The 23,321-nt window shown below is 38.8% G+C and overlaps 1 protein-coding gene and 1 long non-coding RNA gene across 4 annotated transcripts in view; one reads left to right on the forward strand and one right to left on the reverse strand.

Annotated features, from left to right (window-relative positions):
• Usp45 (ubiquitin specific peptidase 45) overlaps positions 1 to 23,321 on the forward strand; it is a 64,661-nt gene that overhangs the window by 9,761 nt on the left and 31,579 nt on the right. For all 3 annotated transcript variants that reach the window (XM_070010761.1, XM_070010762.1, XM_070010763.1), the window contains exons 5-8: positions 2,694 to 2,794; positions 17,308 to 17,450; positions 18,074 to 18,169; positions 21,419 to 21,549. In XM_070010761.1, the coding sequence (XP_069866862.1) occupies positions 2,694 to 2,794; positions 17,308 to 17,450; positions 18,074 to 18,169; positions 21,419 to 21,549 (471 nt within the window). The remainder of the gene's footprint in view (positions 1 to 2,693; positions 2,795 to 17,307; positions 17,451 to 18,073; positions 18,170 to 21,418; positions 21,550 to 23,321) is intronic.
• Positions 302 to 21,546, reverse strand: LOC138819321 (uncharacterized). Its single transcript, XR_011369398.1, has 5 exons — positions 21,460 to 21,546; positions 13,216 to 13,369; positions 7,679 to 7,843; positions 7,204 to 7,295; positions 302 to 454 (listed from the first exon to the last, which is right to left on the reverse strand). It is a non-coding gene; the product is annotated as an uncharacterized lncRNA (long non-coding RNA).

Below are 23,321 nucleotides of genomic sequence, written 5' to 3' on the forward strand. Positions count from 1 at the left end.
AAAGCCAGCCCGGGCAGGAAAGACCGTGAGACTCCTATCTCCAATAAACCACCAGAAAACCGGAAGTGACGCTGTAGCTCAAGTGGTAGAGTGCTCACCTTGAGCTGAAGAGCTGAAGGACAGCGCCCAGGCCCAGAGTTCAAGCCCCATGGCCGACCAAAAAAAAAAAAAAAACAACTTCATTAATTTAGGTTCAATGGAAAGCCAGTTTAAAGTAGAGAGACCTGAACTGTATAAAAAGGAAGGTGAATCACAGATTTGGTTATTTAATTGGGGCAATAAAGAGGTACTTACAGTGGTTGCAAGACTGCTTTGAGCATTGGTTCTTATGTCTGACTTCATGTCAGAGTCACACAGGAGTATTTAGTACATCCATAGCTGCTACCAGTCCTCTCTTAAACCATACCTATTCAATCAGGGCTACTGTATTTCTTCCTGTTGGTCATGCTGAAACCTAAACAGAGTTCAGTCATGCTTTAAACTTAAAGTTAACCTGTTGATGAATTTTTCTAAGTACTCAAAGGTCTGCTGAAGACTCATTTTCCCTATATTTCTATTAAAGTATTGATTTATGATCCCTTCTGTAGAAAGAACATATACTCTATGAAGATATACTTAAAATAATTAGATCATGTAACCACTTTGTATAGTGCCTGTTGTATACCAAAAACTCAATTTAAATTTTTTGTTTTGAGTAGGCATCCACCACATTGTATTTTGAACTGTCTTTTTTTTAACTCTAAATTCTCTGCAATGATCCTGATTTTTATTTACTTGCTCTTTTTGTTATATAAAAGTTAAAACAGTGGATTATGTAGCAAATCAACTATATTAGCAAACATTTCTTGACATCTCAGTATTTTATAAATCAACAATTATTTTATATTCTTACTATTTTTGTCACAAGTCAAGTGAGTTAAATATTGAACATCTAATATGGTGAAAGCCTGACAATTGCAACTAAATTGTTTGAATTCCAACTTGGTCTGTTGAGAAAAAATGTTTTTGGTAATGTTTTCTGTATCACATCTCCAAAGCAGAGGGAGATTGAATTGAGCAGGTTAAGTATTTAAATGCATTTTGAATGCCATTTTGAAAATGAATCCAAGTCTACTTTATAGCCATTAATAATCTCAGGATCACTAGTAGTTACAGTTAGGAAGACTGACCACATGAGACAGCTCTTCTGCTCAAGGCGAGCACTCCTGGTTTTCTAGTAGTTAATTGGAGAGAAGAGTCTCATAGATTTTCCTGCCTGCCTGTTTTTGAACTGCGATCCTCAGCCTCCTGAGTAGCTACAATTATAGGCATGAGCCACCAATGCCTGGCCAAATAAATATTCTTATATGACCATTAGATCCCATGATGATAAAGGAAGTAAGGGTAATATAGAAAAGATACATCTTAATACTAAAACCACAAATAAAACTTAATTACAAGTAGTATTCTAAAAAGAAGTGTACTTATAAAAATACTTTACCTAACTGTCTACAGATAAGCTCCAAACAAGATAAAAAAGCTTTGTCTTTGTCTATTTCTGAATAATCAAGCTATAAGCCTACAGATATTTTGGCCTTTCTTTCTTTCTTTCTTTCTTTCTTTCTTTCTTTCTTTCTGTCTTTCTGTCTTTCTGTCTTTCTGTCTTTCTGTCTTTCTGTCTTTCTGTCTTTCTTTATCTCATTTTAATTGCTAGCCTTCTAACAGAAGTAGACAAAATAGTATAATGTGGGGCTGGAAAGTGGCTCAGTGGTAGAGTGTTTGTTTTATATGCACGAGGCCCGGGTTCAATTCCTTAGCACCATATAAACAGAAAAGGCCGGAAGTGGTGCTGTAGCTCAAGTGTTAGAACACTAGCCTTGAGCTGAAGAGCTGAGGGACAGTGCCCAAGCCCAGAGTTCAAGCCCCACGACTGACAATAACAATAATAACAATAACAATAATGTGTTCCTGTATCCCTATTACCAGTTAATTTAAACATCAACTAACAGCGAGTCTTGTTTTATATTCACCAAGGTTTCTTCATCTTAGCACCATTGACTTTATAGGACAGTTAGCAGCTTCTCTGGCCTCTACTGCCAGAAACAGCCAGGAAGTAAACAAAACATGTCTGAGTATTGGGTTACTGTCCCCTGGGAAACAATTAGTCCATACTTCAAATCACTAATATGTGCTACCCTACTACTCTCTTCTCGTGGCAGTTATTTTGACTCTTTGGTCTCCCTCATATTTCGTATTGAATGTAAAGCTGTTACTGCCTGGACATAGATAATTCAGTATGTCTCCTTTGCTCCAGATTCATGCCGCTGTACTGCTCTGCTTCTATTCCTGATGTCCTCCAATCTAGTTTATCACATAGTCAGAGTGATGTTTTTAAAATATAAATTGGGCCATATTCCTGCCCTGCTTAAAAACCCCTCATGGCATTCCATTTCATTCAAGGTAAACTGCAGAACCTTTCATTTAAAGTAGAAGGCTTTGTATGAACTCTTCTAGCTTATTTCTCTGGGTTTAGCTAATGCCTTCCACATTGTGTTCCCTGCCAATTTTCTTATAAGACAAAAGAGTACATTTCAAAATGTGCCAAAAGAAGAGAGGCAAAAAGTGTTTGTATATCAACTTCGTTCCCTGATATGCAAATTTACTGGAAGTATATTCATAATATTTGCTTAAAATTTATATTTATATTTTTTCAGGTGTTACGAATGTGATGAAAAATTATCAACACATTGTAATAAGAAGGTTTTGGCTCAGATTGTTGATTTTCTCCAGAAACATTTTTCTAAAACACAAACAAGTAAGTGAAGCAGTTAAAAGAATTCATATTAAAATATGATATTTCATACTTTGTATAAAACAAATTTGTGGAGTACCCTAGATTTCACTGTGATATTGCAGTCTATAATTTGAATGAGGATGTAATATCATAAAGCCTTAGCTAGCAGTCTCATAATATTGCTTTGTGAGATGTTTACCTAACAATAGGAGAAGTAGAAGTATTGAGTGACTGTGTCATGGGCTTTTAAACCAGACAGTCCTGAATTTGTACTTAGGTTTTCTTACTTATTGGCTGTGGGACATTTTGATTATTATGTGATCGTATTGTGAGGCTTAGAAATAATATTTTGAAAATATTTAGAAATAATGTGTGTAAAAACACTTGCATTCAGCTTGTGACACATTTCTGTTGCTAGTATCTGTTGCTGTTTGTTACATAATCATAGTTCAGATTCTAACTCCTAGACGTAGCCAGACTGCCCTGCTAAAGGCTCAAGTTGCCCACAAGAATGCTCTCACATCAGGCACCACCCAAAAGTTCAAAGCATGTCTAGGCCGCTGGCTACAAATTTGGGCCATTCCTACTCTCTTCAGATTTGCTAATTTGCTAGAATAATTTAGGAATTCGGGCAAGATATATACTTCACAATTAGAGTTTTCTGATAACACAGAAGAATATACTTCAGAATACACCAAGAGAGATACGGGGCAAGATCTGCCAGGTATGAGACTTCTGGATCCACTCCACAGGGAGTGAGGCTACCACCTCTCATCCTTACACCCATACCTGTCCTCATACCCATACCCACAGGGGTGTGTAGCAGTCTGTGCAGGGAAGCTCTTAGTGTTCCAAACTTTTACTCAGGTTTCATTAGTGGGCTTGATGGATTGAATCATTGGCTGCTTTGATTTCTGTTACCCTGACCATCTAGTTTATCTTCCCAGCATGGGCAGCCCCTGTCCTGAGTTGTATCTCTATCTCCCCCCACCCCCATGTGTATTTCAACTCAGGTCTTCATGTGTACTAATGTACTAGTTAATGACTCTCTGCCACGTGAGCAACAACCCTACCCCTATTTTGCTTTAGTTATTTTTTGGATAAGGTTTGCAGGGCTTAAGGGCTGGCATCTAACTGACAACTACTGATCTTAAATCCCAAACCTCCCAAGTAGCTGAGATTGTAGGTATGAGCTACCATGTCTGATCTGAGTCAGCTCCTTAGTAGAACCTGTCTAGTGATCTTCCATATTACCATTATGAATGACACTATGAATGATAAACCCACTATGAAAAGATCCATATGAATGACAAACCTTCCTGATTCTCTGGAAACTGCAAAAATTTAGAGTCTACTTATCAGGACACTGGATCAAAAGCCAGCCCAAACCTTTATAATATGACAATAATGCATTATATATTCCATGTTGAGGGATTGGAGGTATGGCTCAGTTGGTAGAGTGCCAGCCAGTGAACAAAAACATCAAGTATCAAGTTTGAGTCCTGGTCTTGGACTTAAAAAAAAAAGAATATTGTATGTTGATATGTATAGACTGTTACCTAATATGAGAAATATATGGTATATATTAATATAAATTCAAAGTATATAGGGTGGGGCTGGGAAGGTGGCTCAGTGGTAGAGTGCTTGCCTTGCATGCATGAGGCCCTGGGTTCAATTCCTCAGCACCACATAAGCAGAACAAGCTGGAAGTGGTGTTGTGGCTCAAGTAGTATAGTGCTAGCCTTGAACTGAGCTGAGAGACAGTGCCCAGGCCCAGAGTTCAGGCCTCCTGACTGACAAAAAAAAAAGTATATAGGGTACCAGTTTCTTCATCCAAATATAGAAAGTGCTAGGCATTATACTCAGTCTGTAGTAGAGAAATAAAAATAGATTTTTCTTGCTGTCTTGGGGTTTATAGTCAGAAAAAATTATAAGAAAATACTTAAGGTCTGGTGTGTGCAAAGGAAAGACAGCAAAGGCAGTGTAGCTGAAGTGTGGTTTGTTAGAAGAGAGAAGGATGAGTCTGGTGGGCCATAAGGAATTCCATGGTAAATAATGTGTATTTGATTGGAATTGTAAGGGAAGTTATTAAATATGTTGTAAGCAAGGGAGAATCACAGTCACTTCAGTTTTGGGGAAAAAAAAGATGACATGGGAGGGCGGGATTAAGAGTAGGAGTCATTAAGAAGGTTAAAGTAATACTGGGTGTATAACTCAAGTGGTAAAGTACTTCCCTAGCAGTGGTGAGGTCCTGAGCTCAACCCCCAGTAGGGGAAGGGATGGGCACTTATAGGAGGTTATTGTGGTGGGGCAGGTGAGAGGCTAGTACAATCTTGGTGGAAAGAAGGTAAAGGAGAGTGAGAGGAATTAAGTACAAATTTCAGGACATTGAATATCTAAGCAAGGGACACTAAATGTACAAAGTAAGTTCGAGGTGCTTTTGAAGTAGAATTAAACTATTTAGACAGTGGTGGGCCATCTGAAACCTCAAAATCATTTGGTACTCAGTGGGACAAACACATATGCTTCTTGTAAGCTGCCCACAGCTGTCTGCCTTTATAATTGCATGTGTGTGCTTATGCGCATGTGCATACACATGCATCACCCTAAGGCTTGAACTCAGCACCTGGGTGTTGTCCCTGAGGTTTTGTGTTCAAGGCTAGGTTTTGTGTTCATACATGCTAAGCAAGCACTCTACCACTAAGCTCCATTCTCAACCCCACTCTACTACATTTGAACTACAGCTCCAGTTCTGGCTTTTTGGTAGTTAACTGAGAAAAGAGTCTCAGATTTTTCTGCCCTGGCTGGCTTTGAACTGAGGCCCTCAGATCTCAGTGTCCTTAATAGCTAGGATCATAGGCATGAGCCTCTAGCACCTGGCTTACACTGATAATTTAAAATGATATTATAAATAAGTGGCCCTTGGCAGAGAAAAGGTTCTCTACCCCAGGTAGAAAGTGGCAACAAGCTAGGCACTTGTAGCTAATCATTTCATTAATATCTAAAGATCATAATTTGAAGTCAGCCCAGGCAGACATATCTAAGAGACTCTATATCTCTAGTTAACTAGCAAAAAGCTGGAAGTGGAAGTGCTCAAGAGGTAGAGCACTAGCCTTGAGTGAAAAAGTCAAATGAAAGTTCCAGGCCCTGAGTTCAAGCCAGATTACCAGTACACACACACAAAAACAAACAATTAGACAACAGAAACTGAAAAGTTATTTAAGAGTACAAGTACCAAGACAAAAAAAAAACATAGCTGCCAATTATTTTCTATCATAGGTGTCTTTCTTAGCTGTGTATCACTAATGAAAGAGTAATGAAGAGGTTGGAGAAGGAGGCAGTAAGCCCAGCCTCGGGGACAGCAAGAGAGTGACTAATTTTTATTACTTATTCATTTACTTATTCAACGGCCATTTGTTGAATTCTTACTTTGTGGCAGGGATGCTAGCCATGGTTCCACTTCTGTTCTCATAAAGAAGCAGGAAAGCCAGGCGCTGGTGACTCACGTCTGTAATCCTAGGCTGGCATCTGAGGATCGCTGTTGGAAGCAGTCTGAGGAGTAAAGTCCATGAGGCTCTTACTTCCAATAAACTACTCAGAAAAAGCCGGAAGTGGCACCATGGTAGAGCACTAATCTTGAGCAAAAGAAGCTTTAGAGGCAGAGCCCAGGCCCAGAGTTCAAGTCTCAGACCAGCAAAAAACAAAACAAAAAAGCAGGAAAATGTGGTGATGAAAGATATTTAATATGTCAGCAAATGAAGTTGGCTGTCTCCTGAGAAGGGCATGTACATTGCATTTGTTTTGTTTGCCATAATATTAGACATATAATATAAATATTGATGAAACTACAATTATAGAAATTGTTTTCTGTGTGTGTGTGTGTGTGTGTGTGTGTGTGTATGTGTGTGTGTGTGTGTCTGTGTGTGTGTGTGTGCGTTGGTACTGGGGCTTGAACTCAGGGCCTGTGTACAATGCCTTAGCTTCCCTCCTCTTTTTTTTTAATAGTGAAAATACTACAGAGACGTTACAATTACATGGACAAGATAATGAGTACATTTCTTATCAAGCATTGTTGCCTTAGCTTTTTGCTCAAAGCTGACACTGTACCACTTGAACTACAGCTCCATTTCTGGCTTTATAGTAGGTAATTGGAGATAAGAGTCTCGTGGACTTTCCTGCCCAGGCTGTCTTTGGACTTGGATCCTCAGATCTCAGTTTCCTAAGTATCTATGATTACAGCCACTGACACTTGGCTTTTTCTGCATTTTTTTAAAACCTGAGTTCAAGGACAAAGCTAGTCTGATTTTGATTCAATTTTACAAATTTCTGGAATATTTATGACAGTAAGCAAGGGAGTCTTTTTTTTTTTTTAAATCAGTGTGATAAACCTGATAGAAACAACTCAAAAAGAGAGATTTATTTCGGCTCACAGTTTCTGAGGTTTCAGTCGGCAGGATATCCTTCTGGTGAGGCAGGACACATCATGGCAGCAAACATGTGCTAGAGCAAGGTTGTACTCCTTCTGATGGCCAAGAAGTAGAGAAAGCAAGTCACCAAGGGGCTAAGGTAAGGTACCACCTCAAAGTCACACTCTTAGTGATCTACTTTCTTTACTAGGCCACACCTAGTGTCTTCCCAAATAATGCCACCAGCTGGAGACCAAGTTTTCAACCCCCGAGACCAAGTTTTCAACCTCAAGAGAGCTGAAAGATGTGATATAAAAACGTAATGAGAATACAAGCAGAGCAAGATTTCTGTTTTAATTGATATGGTGCATGTAATGATCATTTGAAAAGGAAAGAAATCATGGAGCTGGCTTTCAGGCTGACTCTCAGAGAACCAAATTTGGGGCAGGTGGAGAGGAGAGAAGAAATCACTTCAGGTGGTGGTAGGCACTGAGTATACCTTGATTGACTTTGTGGAAGCCTTCAGAACAGAAGCCTTCAGAATTCTTGGCACATGGGCTTTTGAAGTAGTTTGAGAGTGAGCAGAGTCTCCAGAATAGCAGAGTTCTGAGTTCTTGGTGGCCAGAAGTTCCAGAGGAAAATGTGTTTCTCCTTGTCGGCCGAGCTACAGGATTTAACAGGCAAGTTTGATTTAAAGTAAGATCTCAAGGCATTTTTAAGTGTTTTAGATTAGTAATCTGCTATACTCAAGTATGAAGCTTCAGGGTATTTTTAGAACATTCTTGGCAAATCATAGACGAAAATTGACATTAAGCCAAGCACTGGTAGCTCAAGTCTGTAATTCTAGCTTGTCCAGAGGCTGAAATCTGAGGATTGTGGTTCAAAGCCATCCTGGGCAGGAAAGTCCATGAGACCTTATCTCCAGTTAACCACCAGAAAACCAGAAGTGCTGCTGTGGCTCAAAGTGGCCTTGAGCAAAAATATCAGGGTCAGTTTCCAGGCCCTGAGTTCTAGCCCTACAGTGGAACACACACACATACACACACACACGAACGCACGCACGCACGCACACACACACACACAAAATGGGGGTGGGGGGAGGAAAGAAGGAAGGAAGGAAGTTGATATTAACATTTGTAAGAATTCTGTATCTGATTTTGCAGTTTTTTTAAAATAGTAACTGAAGACATGTAAAAATGTTGGTACATGGTAATTCAGAAGGAATATAAAATGTTGTTGTAAAGGATATAGAGAAATCATAATTTGTTATTGCTTGTTTAAATAGTGCCATAATGAAGCACGTGCAGTAGACTAATATGAACATTCTGGAATAGTATCTAATATAGACTAACAGCAAGGAAATTTTGTTTGGAAAAATTTGTTTGGAAAAGAAGCTTTGTAAACCATCTAGACCAAAAGGGAAAAGGTATGTTCCAGGCAGAGGAAATAGCTTTTAAATAGTTCTAGGGAATTGTACAGAGCAGAAAGGAGTTTTGTGGTGCTGGGGATGATGAGAAGTGAAACTTAGTAGATAAGTAGGAGCATTAGTTAAAGCAGTGTTAATTTAGAGTGTTTCCTGAAGGCAGTTTTGTATTTTAGATAGGTTACTTATAATATGAAAACAGGAATGCACACACACTCAAACACACACACACACACACACACACACACACATCTGCTTATTCATTACACTAATGTCATATGACTAAATACATATTTCTAAGGAGAATGGTTAACTGGCAGTTTGATTTGGAGAATAAACAGGTAAGCTAATTATGATGCAGTTTCAAGGTAGGGAAGTTATGGGGAAGCAAGATTTTCCTTTTCAAGATTAAACTTCTTTTCAGCTGTAGAAATGGGCAAATTACATTATTACTACATGACTGGGTTAGGTAATTGCATTAAGCAGTTGAGATGAACCCTAGTGCAGGTTCCCAGAAGAATGCTTACAGCTGTGTAGATTTCACATCTGATGTTCAGATTTGCTGAAAAAACAAAAAACCAAACCAAACCCCTCTCTCTACTTTATATACATAATGAAAAGGTCCTCTATAACACAAGATTGAAAAAGGTCAAATAAACATTTTTATGAAACTCAATCAAAAATAAGTGTTATCAAAATAGACCTAAAAGCTGCACATGATAAAAAGATCGGTCGGTGGGGTTTGGGGTGTCGGCTGGGAAAATAGGGAGGATAATGAATAGGCAAAGCAGAAGAGAGAATTTTTAGGGCAGTGAAATGACTCTGATGACACAGGGATGGATGTGTGTCATTATGCATTTGTCCAGATCCATAAACTCCACCACAAGAGTGGGCCTAATGCAAACTCTGGACTTTGGGTAATAACAATGTGTCAGTGTGGGTTCATCATTTATAACAGAAGAACCATTCTAGTGGGGATGTTGGTCATGGGGAAAGCTAGCCACTTGTGGGACAGAGGCAAATGGCTCAATTTTGCTGTGAATCTACAACCTAAAAAAAAAAAAAAGTTTATTGTTAAAAAGTGATCTGTGTTTCCTAAAAGGCTCATGAGATAATGTTACTTCATCGGTCTATTCTACAAGTACTTACAGAATACAGAAATTCTGATAAAATTCTGTTAAAATACTGTTTTTGATTGCTTTGCTTTCTGTTAACTAGACAGATAATTGACAGTCCCACATTCTTCTCTAGACAAGTAAATTTGACTCATTTTTAATGCTGGTGGTAAACCATTTTAAACAAGACTCAAAATAATTAAGCATATTCTGTTAAAAATTATAAATTCTGGTATACAAATGTCATGAATTATGTTGGTTCTTTTGGTTTATTTATTTTGTATGTGGTCCCAAGGAATTAAACCCAAGGCATCAAGCATGTACCATTAAGCTACATTCTGAACCCCACCCAGTTCTTTTGGTTGTAGAAGGTCTAAGTTTTCTGAACCTTCATTTGAAACTAAAGCAGTAAATTGTATAGTGGATATTTGAGATTAAATATATTATGACCGTTCATAGTAGCAATTTGAATGTTATTTGATAGTTTCTTTTTTTTAAAGTAAGTTTGTTCTGCTATAAAGTAATGTCCTGCTCAGAAATTTGTGTTTCCAAAATTGAGCACTAAAAACTTATTTCTGTATATACCAGGGGTTGGAAAAAAGGTATTTGATATTTGAAATGCAACTTAACCTGCAGAAATGCAAATCCAGGAATCCTGAATTTACATTTCTTGAAAACATTTGCTAAGATTATAAAGATAGTTACCTGATTAAAAAGATAGTCACTTATGAATATATGTCTAGCAACATACACACACACACACACACACACACACACACACACACACACACACACACACACACACACACACACACACACACACACACACACACACACACACACACACACACACACACACACACACACACACACACACACACATTTTAAATGCCAGTTCTGGGGCTTGAACTCAGGGCTTGGGTTCTGTCCCTGGGCCTCTCTGTACTCAAAGCTAGTGCTCTACCACTTGAGCCACAGCTCCACTTCTGGCATTTTCTGTTTATGTGGTACTGAGGAATCGAACCCAGGGCTTCATGCATGGTAGGCAAGCACTCTACCATTAAGCCACATTCCCAGCCCTGGCCTTTTTTGTCTTTAACTGGCTAATTGCAGATAAGTCTCACAAACTTACCTGTCCTGGCTGGTTTCAACCCATAGTTCTCAGATTTCAGCCTTTTTGAGTACATAAGATTACAGGCATGAGCCACGGATGCCCAACTATGTGTTTTTTTTAAAATTTGCTTTGTTTAGGGCTGGGAAGGGGGCTCAGTGGTAGAGCACTTACCTTGCATGCATGAGGCCCTGGGTTCGATTCCTCAGCACCACATAAGCAAAAAGAAAAAAAGCCTGAAGTGGTGCTGTGGCTCAAGTGGTAGAGTGCTAGCCTTGAGCTGAAGAGCTGAGGGACAGCACCCAGGCCCAGAGTTCAGGCCCCATGATCCAGCCCCCCCCCCAAAAAAAAAATTTGTTTTGTTTTTGTTTTCTTTGGTGGTACTTATAATCTAACTTAGGGTCTTAAGAATGCTAGGCAAATGCTCCATCACTAAACTACATTCCAGGGTCAGTGGTTTTATTTGTACATTTATCATTTAGTATCTTTTAACTTGTCTTATGAAAGAGTCAATTGTCTAATATTTGAGTATTGAAATCATTACTATGGTAGAAATTTTTGAATTTGTGTGTTGGTTTGGTGTGTTTTTATTGTTTACTTTTTTCTGGCTCTTCAGCCAGTTTTCTGTCCTGTATCATCAGAGGTCTGTACAAGATCTAGGAGGGCTTGGTTTGTGCCTGTAACTCTAGCTATGCAAGAGGCTGAGATCTGGACTAGGAAGGTGTCTCAGTGGTAGAGTGCTTGCCTTGCATGCATGAGCCCTGGGTTCGATTCCTCAGCACCACATAAACAGAAAAAGGCGGAAGTGGTGCTGTGGCTCCAGTGGTAGAGCATTAGCCTTGAGCTGAAGATCTGAGGGACAGCACCCAGGCCCAGAGTTCAAGCCCCAAGACTGACAAAAAAAAGCTGAGATCTCAAAATCTTGGTTTGAAATCATCCTGGGCAAGAAAGTCCATGAGACTTATCTCCAATTAACCAGCAAAAAGCCAGAAGTGGAGTTGTACCTTGAGGGGAAAAAAAAAAGTTTAGTACCAGCATCAAGAAAGAAAGGAAGGGGGCTGGGAAGTTGGCTCAGTGGTAGAGCGCTTGCCTTGCATGCCTGAGGCCCTGGGTTCGATTCCTCAGCACCACATAAGCGAAAAGAAAAAAGCCGGAAGTGGCGCTGTGGCTCAAGTGGTACAGCACTAGCCTTGAGCTGACGAGCTGAGGGACAGTGCTCAGGCCCAGAGTTCAGGCCCCACAACCGGACCAAAAAAAAAAAAAAAAAAAAGAAAGGAAGGAAGGAAAAAAAATGCCTATGAGGTTTACTCAACCAGCAACTCTGTGTACTCAGACCCTGTAGGCTTACAGCCTTCAAAGTCAACTACAGATCCATAAAAGATACTTAAGAAATTTAGGTAGTAAAAAATAAAACTATTAGGCTGGGCACTGGTGGCACACATGCTTGTAATCCTCGCTACTCAGGAGGCTGAGATCTGAGGATCGAGGTTAAAAGCCAGCCAGGGCAGGAAAGTCCATGAGACTCTTTATCTCTAATAAACCACCAGAAAACAGCAAGTGATGCTGTGGCTCAAGTGGTAGAGCGCTAGCCTTGAGCTGAAGAGCTGAGGGACAGTGCCCAGGCCTAGAGTTCAAGCTCCATGACTGAAAAAATAAATAAAAATAAAAATATTAGAATGCTGGAGGTGTAGCACAGTAGTAAAATGAGTGATTGCATAGGCCCTGTATTCTGTACCTAGAACTAGAAATGAAAAATAAAACAAAAATGTTCGCTACACTACCTGTTTCCTCTCAATGTTCTTTGTCTTTTAAGCTTGTATTGTACTGTGTAAGGGACTTTCTGATGACAATGTCAGTAGAATATATTAAATCCTTTTTAATAAAATGCTTTCAAATATAAGTAGTACTTTTTAAAAAAGTAAATGCAAATAAACTTAAAATGAACAAAGCAATTGACAATCACAATTTCACAGTTTGTTTTTGTTGTTGTGGCTTTGTCTTTTTAGTTATACTATATTGCAAAACATCTTGGGGTCTAGTTTTTAGACTATTAGATTTTCTGTTTGGAAAGAAGAAGAGAGTTGTTTTTAAAACATCTACACTTCCAAACTGAGAAAGCTTTGTCATCTCTATAAAGGAAATGACAATCATTCTTAGAAGTTATAAATTGTGTCCTACTAAAACACACATACCTATATTTGTCAAATAATTGAAATGCTAGTCTGATACCTCTGTTTTGAACTAGATATTCAGCCCATATTTTTTCTTTTCTTTCTTTCTGTCTTTTGGTTTGTTCTTTTTTTTTTAATTTAATTTAATTTTATTTGTGAACATACTGTACAGAGGAGTTACAATTACGTGGGCAGGATAATGCGTACATTTCTTACCAAGCATTGCAGCCTCCTCCTTTGTTTACCCTTCACATCCTGGTTTGTTCTTTTGAAGCAAAATTCTTCTCCATAGCTCAGGCTGGACCAAGCTCATGTCAGTCTCCCTGGTGCTGATTAAGCATATGCTGCCATACGCAGTTGAGCAGCAATACTAAACCAATAGACAACATGTATACTTAGTTTACAAAGGATTTACTGAAATAATGTTTAATGCTATAAGTTTAAGGCCTAACACAATAGTGCTGTTCATATAATATTCTTATGTTCTAGTCATAGGCTAAGCAATTTAGTATAAATTACTATTGTGCTTCATATATTGTCTGACACCCCATAAACATTTGATTAATCAATTTAACTTGTTACATATTAGAAAACTTGTACTTTTAAAATGCAAAACTAAAATGTTACTCTGTTTTCCAGTTAAATTAATGATCTGATCTATTTGATCCTCACGCCTAATAACATGGTTGATGTTGATATTTTCTCACAGACTGACATATAAAAGTCAACACAGAGCCTTGCCACGTGTGTGAAGTGGCAATTTAACCATGAAATAAACAGTTTTTATTGCCATTGCCCTGTGGACATGTTCTTTCTGGCAGTGCTGTCCATATTTGGTGGCTGTGCATGGAGAGCCAGGTGGTGCTGAAAAGCATCGTACACTGAAGCGTGGACATATCTAGGTTTGACATTTGTCATCCCTTTCTGCTGAAGGGAAGGAGAAAATCTGTTTTTCCATATGTTTATGCTTTTTTTTTTTTTGCCTGCAGTTTTGTCCAGATGGTCTTATGAACATTGTTTACTTTGGGATGTTATCCCAGATGTTTTAAAAAACTAATGGGTAAACATGGTACATACATATATAAATTATTGTATGCTATGATTTTTTAATGTTTTTTTAAGATTAAAAGATAATTTATTTCTGAGACTATTTTTATAAGTGAATGTTTATACTTACATACAGTTATATTCTGTAACTTTTTTCTTGCAACTGTTCATTTTTCAGATTAAAAGCTAAAACTTTTTCCACATTATTTTTTTTACATTCTTAAAACTTTCTTTTAACATTACCAAGAATGTTTTGAGTCATTTGTCAGGGTTTCATATACTCAAATCTATAAGAATCTGATCTTTTATAATTATTCTCATTCAAAATAAATTATTAATGAGAATGTAGGTAGCAAAATGACAGTGGATTTGTAATTATACTTTTATTATGGTCTTGAGAAATACTAATTAACCTTTCTGAAATTAAGTTTTGTAAATGTAAAAATCACTTAACTGCTTTGCTTAAAAAGGTGGAGTTGGCTGGGAATGTGGCTCAGTGGTAGAATGCTTGCCTTGCATGCATGAAGCCCTGGGTTCCACATACACAGAAAAAGCTGGAAGTGACGCTTTAACTCAAGTGGTAGAGTGCTAGCTTTGTGCAAAAAAATACCTCAGGGACAGGGCCCAGGCCCAGGACTGGCAATAAAAAAAAAAAAAAAAAGATGGAGTAGTACTTTGAATTACTCTTTTATCTTGAATCTCTTAAAAGTCACTATGAAAACATCTATTATCAACAGATAGAATGAGAGTCTGAAACTTCCTTGTTCTAGGTTCTAGTTGGGCTAAGAGGCAAATTGTTCTGTCTGCAAACCCAGCCAGGAGCCATGTCAGAATCCCAAGTTAATGCAGAGAAGAACTAGCAAGACAGGAGCCTGGAGTTGAGAGTTAAATATAACTCTTTAATGTCTGGACATCAGTTACCAGTAATAAATACTTTTTAAAAAAGCAAACCGGAAGCTGGGTGCTAGTGAAACATGCCTATAATCCTAGCTACTCAAGAGTCTGAGAGCTGAGGATTGCAGTTTGAAGCCAGACTGGGCAGGGCAGGGAAGTCATCTCCAATAAATTACCAAAAAAAAGTGGAGCTGTGGCTTAAGTGGTAGAGCTAGCCTTGAGCAAAAAAGAAGCTCAAGAACAGAGCCCAGGCCCCTGTGTGTGTGTGTGTGTGTGTGTGTGTGTGTGTGTGTGTGTGTGTGTGTGTGTGTGTGTGTGTATGTGTGTGTGTGTGTGTGTGTGTGTACGTGTGTGTGTGTGTGTGTGTACGTGTGTGTGTACATGTGTGTGTGTACGTGTATGTGTGTGTGTACGTGTGTGCAACAGGAAAGAAGGGAAATTTCACCTTATTAAAAGATGCTGTAGCATCACTTAAAAGTTACTAGGACTGGGCCTGGGAAGATGGCTCAGTGGTAGAGCGCTTGCCTTGCATGCTCTAGGCCCTGGGTTCCATTCCTCAGCACTACATAAGAAAAAAGAAAAAAGCCGGAAGTGGTGCTGTGGCTCAAGTGGTAGAGCACTAGCCTTGAGCTGAAGAGCTGAGGGACAGCGCCCAGGCCCAGAGTTCAGGCCCCACGACCGGACCAAAAAAAAAAAAAAGTTATTAGGACTTGGAAGAAAAATCTTTTTCAAGAAATAGATTTGCATAACAAAATGCTGAAACAAAGATAGAGGTTGACCCACTGTAACAATGCGACATACAAGACACTGTGTTGAAAGCAAACTTTACAACTTGGGGTGGGGTGGGAGAGGGAGGCCCCTTCCTCCTTGTAAAAGCCACAGGTACTGGGTCAGACCACTTTGAAGCAACAGAATAGATAAGACATTAGTCTGGCTCCATTGGAAACCAGAACTATGTATGTATGTATGTGTGTATGTGTGTATGTATGTATGTATATATGTATGTCAGTGCTGGGGCTTCAACTTAAATCCTGGGCACTGTCCCTTAATATTTTTGCTCGTCTGGCTGTCACTCTACCACTTGAGCAACAGCTTCACTTCTGACTTTTTGGTGGTTAATTTGGAGATAACAGTTTCACAGACTTTCCTACCTGGGCTGGCTTCGAACTGTGATCATCAGATCTCAGCCTCCTGAGTAGCTAGGATTACAAGTGTGAGCTGCTGGTACCTGGCATTTTTAAGCTTTTAACTTTGATAACAGAAAAGCTCACAAGAAAGAGTAATATAACAAAATTTTGACTCATTATTTCTTCTGCTTATTAGTTTTCCTTCTCTTACAAGGAACTCTTACCATTCCCTTTTTCTTCATTTAAAAAATCCGTCTTTGGAAGTGGCGCTGTAGCTCAAGTGGTAGAGCGCTCGCCTTGAGCTGAAGAGCTAAGGGACAATGCCCAGGCCCAGAGTTCAAGCCCCACGACCGACAAAAAAAAAAAAAATCCGTCTTTACAGTAACAATAAAAAAAATCTCTGATCATTTCTATCTCCTTATGTGAGTAATCTATTACTCTGTCCTTATTTATTGTGATGGCCAAATTAGTGCTTGTGTATTTTGAGCTCCTTCCACCACTTCATTATTGCCTGATACAGCACAAAATGGTATAGTTTTCTTTTTCTTTCTCTTTTTTTTATTTTATTGACAAGGTGATTTATAGAGGGTGATTTATATACGTAAGGTAATGAGTACTAAGTTGCTTTTTCATCTTTGCTTCTCTAGGCTTAGAATCAGCCTTTTCTTTAAGGAATCCTGATCATAATAGGAAATGCTATTTAGAAGCTAGGTCTTTCCTACTTGTTTTTCAATTATTTTCTTTTATATTTAACTAGAATTTACCTAGAATATTATGTGACATATAGCTCTTTTATACTTAAATGAGTTTATATTAGCTGTAATAGCAATAAAATATATAACCAAAGACATTTGCATTGTTTCTTTTTTTTTTTTTTTTTTTTTGGTCAGTTGTGGGGCTTGAACTGTGGGCTTGGGTGCTGTCCCTCAGCTCTTCAGCTCAAGGCGAGCACTTTACCTCTTGAGCCACAGCACCACTTTTTTCTAGTGGTTCATTGGAGATAAGAGTCTCACGGACTTTCCTGCCTGGGCTGGATTTGAACTTCGGTCCTCAGATCCAGCCTCCTGAGTAGCTAGAATTACAGGCATGAGCCACTGGCACTGGGCTTACATTGTATTTTTGTCTTTCAGGAACACTCATTCGAAGAGACAATATTATTTACTTTTAAATAATATATTTAAATTATCAAATGATGTTTAATTTCATATCTCTTGTCAGTGACATTTTCTTTAACTTGTAGATGCATTTGCTCGAATCTTAAAGCTTTGTGAAGAAAAATATGAAACGGGAGAAATAAAGAAGGGAAGACAAGCCATCAGTGTGTCCTCAGTGAAAGGAATTACAAATTTAGGGAATACCTGCTTTTTTAATGCAGTCATCCAGGTAAAAGTCATCAAAAAGCTTTATAAAGGATAAGTAATCATCTAACTAATTTAATTTTTTAAAATTTTTTTTAATTTTTTTTTTTTGGGTCCGGTTGTGGGGCCTGAACTCTGGGCCTGGGTGCTGTCCCTCAGCTCTTCAGCTCAAGGCTAGCGCTCTACCACTTGAGCCACAGCGCCACTTCTGGCTTTTTTCTTTTTGCTTATATGGTGCTGAGGAATCGAACCCAGGGCCTCAGGCTTGCAAGGCAAGCGCTCTACCACTGAGCCACCTTCCCAGCCCAATCTAACTCATTTATATGGGTATACATGAAATACATGCGGACCACCAGATGATTCCTGGATATTTGTTCTTTTAGTGATCTTTTCCTGTTTTCTTTTTAGTTTCTTTGGTTATCATCAAACATATATCCCTTTGCTTCATGCTGTGCTTCCGAAAGATCCTCTATTTTAACATCACTGGTAGTGATTTTAGCCTGTGTACTTAATTTATATTAATTAAATTTTAAATGTTTTAAATGCCTTTTTTTTGGCTAGGCTAGATGAAATTCTGTCAGAGTATTAGCTTCCTAAGATCAGAGGCACAAGATAAGCGAATCTGAATTTTATGTTACTTTTGTTTAGAACTTGGCACAAACTTACATACTTATTGAAACGATGAATGAGATTAGAGAAGATGGCACAAAATTGAAAATTGCTCTCTCTCCAGATTCCCAGATGGTGAGTAAATAGACCTCTCTGGATAATACTTGTTTTCAGATGAACTACTAATATCACCAAAGTAAACTTCTCTGTTTTTCAGATTTGTAAACTGGGAAGGTAGTTTGAGAGCTTTAAGTAAATAATTGAAAAGAAATACAACATGAAACTTGTTGAAATTGTTTGGGGAAGGGGGGAGGGACAGTGATAGGATGAGACATCTGAATATATTGTAAACAGGTATGGAGATGTATAACGTGTGCATAATGTCAGATTGTCAAAATAATTCAAAAGCACTTTTTTAAAGTAAATCAGTTAAAGTTTCCAAAATTTCTTTATGGTACGGTTCAAATATATCATTGAACCAGTAATTCAAAGATATTGAGACAGCCTTTAAACAAACTGGAAAAAATGAAAACATCTCTGCTTTGTTGAGCAAAATGGATGGATTAATATTTTGTAGTTACTGGTGACATTTACTTAAATTCAGCACTTTTGTTCTTAAATAGTGAGCATCTGGAGTTTTTCTATTTATTGATTGATTGATTGATTGATTGATGTGTGTATGTATGTATGCATGTATGTCAGTCCTGGGGTTTGAATTTGAACTCTAGGCACTGTCCCTGAGCATTTTTGCTCAAGGCTAAACACTCTTCCACTTGATCCACAGCACCACTTCTGGCTTTTTTTGTGTATGTGGTATTGAGTAATCAAACCCAGGGCTTCATGCATGCAAGGCAAGCACTCTACCACTAAGCCACAATCTTAGCTCTGGAGTTCTTTGAAGTCTAATCTTGTAATGGAGTTTTAGTGGGAAAGAAAACAGAAGCAAGAAACAAGAGCCAACCATTGACATTGAGAGCTGGCCTTCCACTCCTACTCAATCCCACCCAGGTAGACCACGGTCAAATCCTCTCAGAGGGAAGTGGACACAGATTAGCTCTCCCTGAGTTTGCGCTAAACTAAGGGTATATTGCATAATATCTCAACACAGACAAAAAGAGTTACTGCCATTTAGAAAAATCTCAATATCCTTTCTCTTGGTCAACATGAGAAGTGAATAGCTACCTGAGAAGTGAAGAATATGCTCTCATTGGCATATCTAATTACATGTCATGATACCATGCTGATGACATCCTGTAGAATGACTTTACACTTGTTATGATCAAAATCCAAATCCTATGTAGGTTCTTGTATAACACCATCTCACTGAGACTAAGATGGGTTCTATCTCACTGCACCATGTAATCGATTGACTTTATTTGCTCTGGGGGTGTTCTGACTGGTGAGCATTGACACAGGTAGTTATGGTTTTATTTAGAAATGGTGAACCAGCATAGGGGTGTGTCTCATTCCTGGCAAGCAGGAGGGAAGTTGGCAAGACAAGACACCCATCTGGGGGGAAAAAAAAGGAAAAAAAGGAGGGAGAAAGAAAGAAAAGGAAAGAAAAAAGAAAGGAGAAGAGAGGGGAAATCCTCTTAATGTATTCTCTAATATATTCTCTGACATTCTCTAGTATGTGTATAGTTTTTGGTCTGTACATAGAACTCTTCCAAAAGAAGAGTTTATGATCTGTATTTATGATCAGTATATAGTTTATGATCTGCATTTTCATAACAATTAAAAATAGCTGTAAAAAGGTACTTAGCCCATTGTGGTGATCTAGGTTGTTCATACTAGTATACTGGCAGCTTTGGAAGACAAAGGCATTGGGCACTACTGGCTCCTGCCTGCAATCCCAGCTACTCAGGAAGCAGAGATCTAAGGCTCTCCATTAAAGCTCCTGCTGCCAGAATCTTATCTCCAGAAGGGAGGCGTGGCTCAAATGGTAGAGGACTACCCACGAGGGAAAAATTCAGCTAAGCAAGTATTGGAAGCCCTGAGTTCAAGCCCTAGTAGTGGGACAAAAGGAAGGGAGGGAGGAAGAGAGGAAGAAGGGAAGGAGAGGGGAAAGAAAAAAAGAGAAAGGGAAAAGAGAGAAGAAGAAAGACAAAAGGAAAAGGTTTGAAAAGGTTTCTAAACCAAAATTTGGTAGGGAAAAAAATCAAAAATAGATAAATTTATCACAATTTTAGCTACTCTTGCCAGGCTTTATATTTCTCTCCATTAAAAGAGGAAGTAGCAGCCGGGCAGCAGTGGCTCACACTTATAATCCTAGCTACTCAGGAGGCTGAGATCTGAGGATCATGGTTCACAGCCAGCCTGGTCAGGAAAGTCCTTGAGACTCTTATCTCCAATTAACCACCAGAAAACCAGAAGTGGCTCTGTGGCTCAAGTGGTAGAGCGCTCACCTCTAGCTGAAGAACTGAGGGACAGCGCCCAGGCCCAGAGTTCAAGCCCCACAACCCCCCCCCCACACACACACAAAAGTACCAATTTTTTTCACACATAATTATCCATGCATTCTTTTATTTATTTTTTATTTTTTTTGTCGGTCGTCGGGCTTGAACTCTGGGCCTGGGTGCTGTCCTTCAGCTCTTCAGCTCAAGGCGAGCGCTCTACCACTTGAGCTACAGCGCCACTTCCGGTTTTTTGGTGGTTTATTGGAGATAGGAGTCTCACAGTTTCTCCTGCCCGGGCTGGCTTTGAACCGCGATCCTCAGATCTCAGCCTCCTGAGTAGCTAGGATTACAGGCGTGAGCCACCAGCGCCCGGCCATGCATTCTTTTATTACTAAAATATTTGAAGAAAAGAATGACATGGAGTTTTACTGGTATATGTAACATGATTATTTGTGAAGATGAACAAATATCAAATAAGTTGGTAATTTTCCTTTTAGGAAAATGCAGGACAGCACATTAAGGGAAAGTTAGAAGCCAATAAAGACTGGTAATTTCACTCAGTCTGGTTTTATTAAGTAAAGTGCAGAGAATAACAAGGCACTAAATCCAGTTTTGTTTTTTAGATACTCAGACTCAAAGGAAGAGTTTCTTAATATTCTTTTGGGCAGTTAGTTATTACCATTTAAAGAAAGTATAGTTCTTAAATTCTTAACAGTGTTTTAAAATATATGGAAAGAGGAAGGATGGGTGAATGTAGTCATAATATTTAATGCACATATTTAGTGCGTATATGAAAATGGAGCCAGATAACGTGAGGGAATGAGAGCGTGTTGGGAGAGATGACGAAGAATGATAGAAGGGTGACATTGATCAAGGTACTCATAAAATAACATGTTATATTGAAATCCCTGTGTACCACTACTTAAAAATAATTTTAAAAAATTAGAAGTTTTATATTCCTGACATAAAGCTGATTATGTTTTTAAAGGACCCCTTAGTGGTGGAACTTGCGAACCCTGGACCACTGACCTCAGCCTTGTTCCTGTTTCTTCACAGCATGAAGGAGTCAGAAAAAGGACCACTTTCTCCTAAAGTTCTTTTTAACCAGCTTTGTCAGAAGTGAGTGTGCCTGTAGTCTGAACACAAATAATCACATTACAAAAGATTAATGTATTCATCACTTAACTTGAGATGTTTTAGTCCTACTCTTACATTGTTGTTACTGCCCAGACTATAGAAGGAAAGTGTGTGCTTCATGCAGATTATGTCATAATGCTTAAGAAGTGATCATTCCTGTAATAAGGATTTGAGAGCTCACAGAGATGAAATAGCTCAACAAGTACTTTAAAGGTAGAGCTGAGAATAATATAGAAGTCTGTTTTAACTCAAGTCTCTGATGTAGTACTGTAAAGGAAGCAAATTAGGGGCTGGGAAGTTGGTTCAGTGGTAGAGTGCTTGCCCCATGTGCATGAGACCCTGTGGCTCAAGTGGTAGGATGCTAGCCTTGAGATGAAGAGCTGAGGGATAGAGCCCAGGCCCAGAGTTCAGCCCCTGTGACCACCAAAAACAAAAGGAAGAAAATTAAAGAATAGTAAACTGCACAAAAAAGTATAAAGATATAAGGTGATCTAGATTCCTTTTTTGAAATTATTTTATTTGGTTTTTGGTGCTGAGTATCTAACCCAGGGTCTGTGCCTACGGAGCAAGCACAATGCCACTGGTTCACATTCTCAGCCCTCTACTTCCTTATTTTTAAAGATGAGCTTTGAGGCAAATAGTTTTAAGGTACTACTGTATGCTTTAAGCAAAATCCTCATGTGTCTAGACATCAACACATACCAAAACAGGCATGATTTTTAATTTTTAATGTTTTTCAGATTATTTTTGCATATATCTTACATATGAGATCTCTTGAAGAGGATCCAAGTCACTACACAGAATTCTTTTTTTTCAAGTATAAATGTAATTCATGTTTATTAGGATTTTCTTAATGTTGTGCATTTAAAATGAAATATGGCCAGGCACCAGTGGCTCAAGCCTGTAATCCTAGCTACTCACGTGATCTGAGGATCACGGTTCATAGCCAGCCTAGGCAGGAAAGTCCGTAAGATTCTTACCTCTGATAAACCACCAGAAAACCAGAAGTGGTACTGTGGCTCAAGTGGTAGAGCACTAGCCTTGAACTGATGAGCTGAGGGACAGTACCCAGGCCCAGAGTTCAAGCCCCTAGACCGGCAAGCTTTTTTTTTTTTTTTTTTTTTTGTCAGTCATGGGTCTTGAACTCTAGATGTAGGCACTGTCCTTTAGCTCATCAGTTCAAAGCTAGTGCTCTACCACTTGAGCCATGGCACCACTTCTGGCTTTTTCTGTGTATGTAGTGCTGAGGAATTAAACTCAGGGCCTCATGCATATGAGGCAAGCACTCTACCACTGAGCCACCTTCCCAGCCCAAGAAATACATTTTGAATGGAGTCTGGGTAAATTGTTATGCCTGAATTGACCTTATTTTTTTATTTTTTATTTTTGCCAGTACCAGGGCTTGATATGCATGCTGGGCAAGCACTCTACCACTAAGCCACATTCTTAGTCCCTGCTTTTTATTTTTCAAGGCAGAAAGATAAAGCTGAGGGCAGTGGCTCATGCCTATAATCCTAGCTACTCTGGATGGTAATATCTGAAGGTCAGCCCAGGCAAGATTCAAAGCCAGTTCTGTCAAGAAAATTCCTGAGATTCTTATCTTCAATTAACCACTAAAAAGCAGAAGTGTCACTGTGGCTTCAGAGGTAGAATGCCAGCCTCGAGTGAAAAAGCTAAGAGACAGCATTGGGCCCTGAGTTCAAACTCCATACCAAAAAATAAAAAAAGATGATAAATGTGGCCTTATCAAACTC

This window comes from Dipodomys merriami, unplaced genomic scaffold (genome assembly GCF_024711535.1).
Source record: "Dipodomys merriami isolate MVZ:Mamm:240054 unplaced genomic scaffold, mDipMer1.0.p SCAF_8, whole genome shotgun sequence".
NCBI classification, from domain to species: Eukaryota; Metazoa; Chordata; class Mammalia; order Rodentia; family Heteromyidae; genus Dipodomys; species Dipodomys merriami.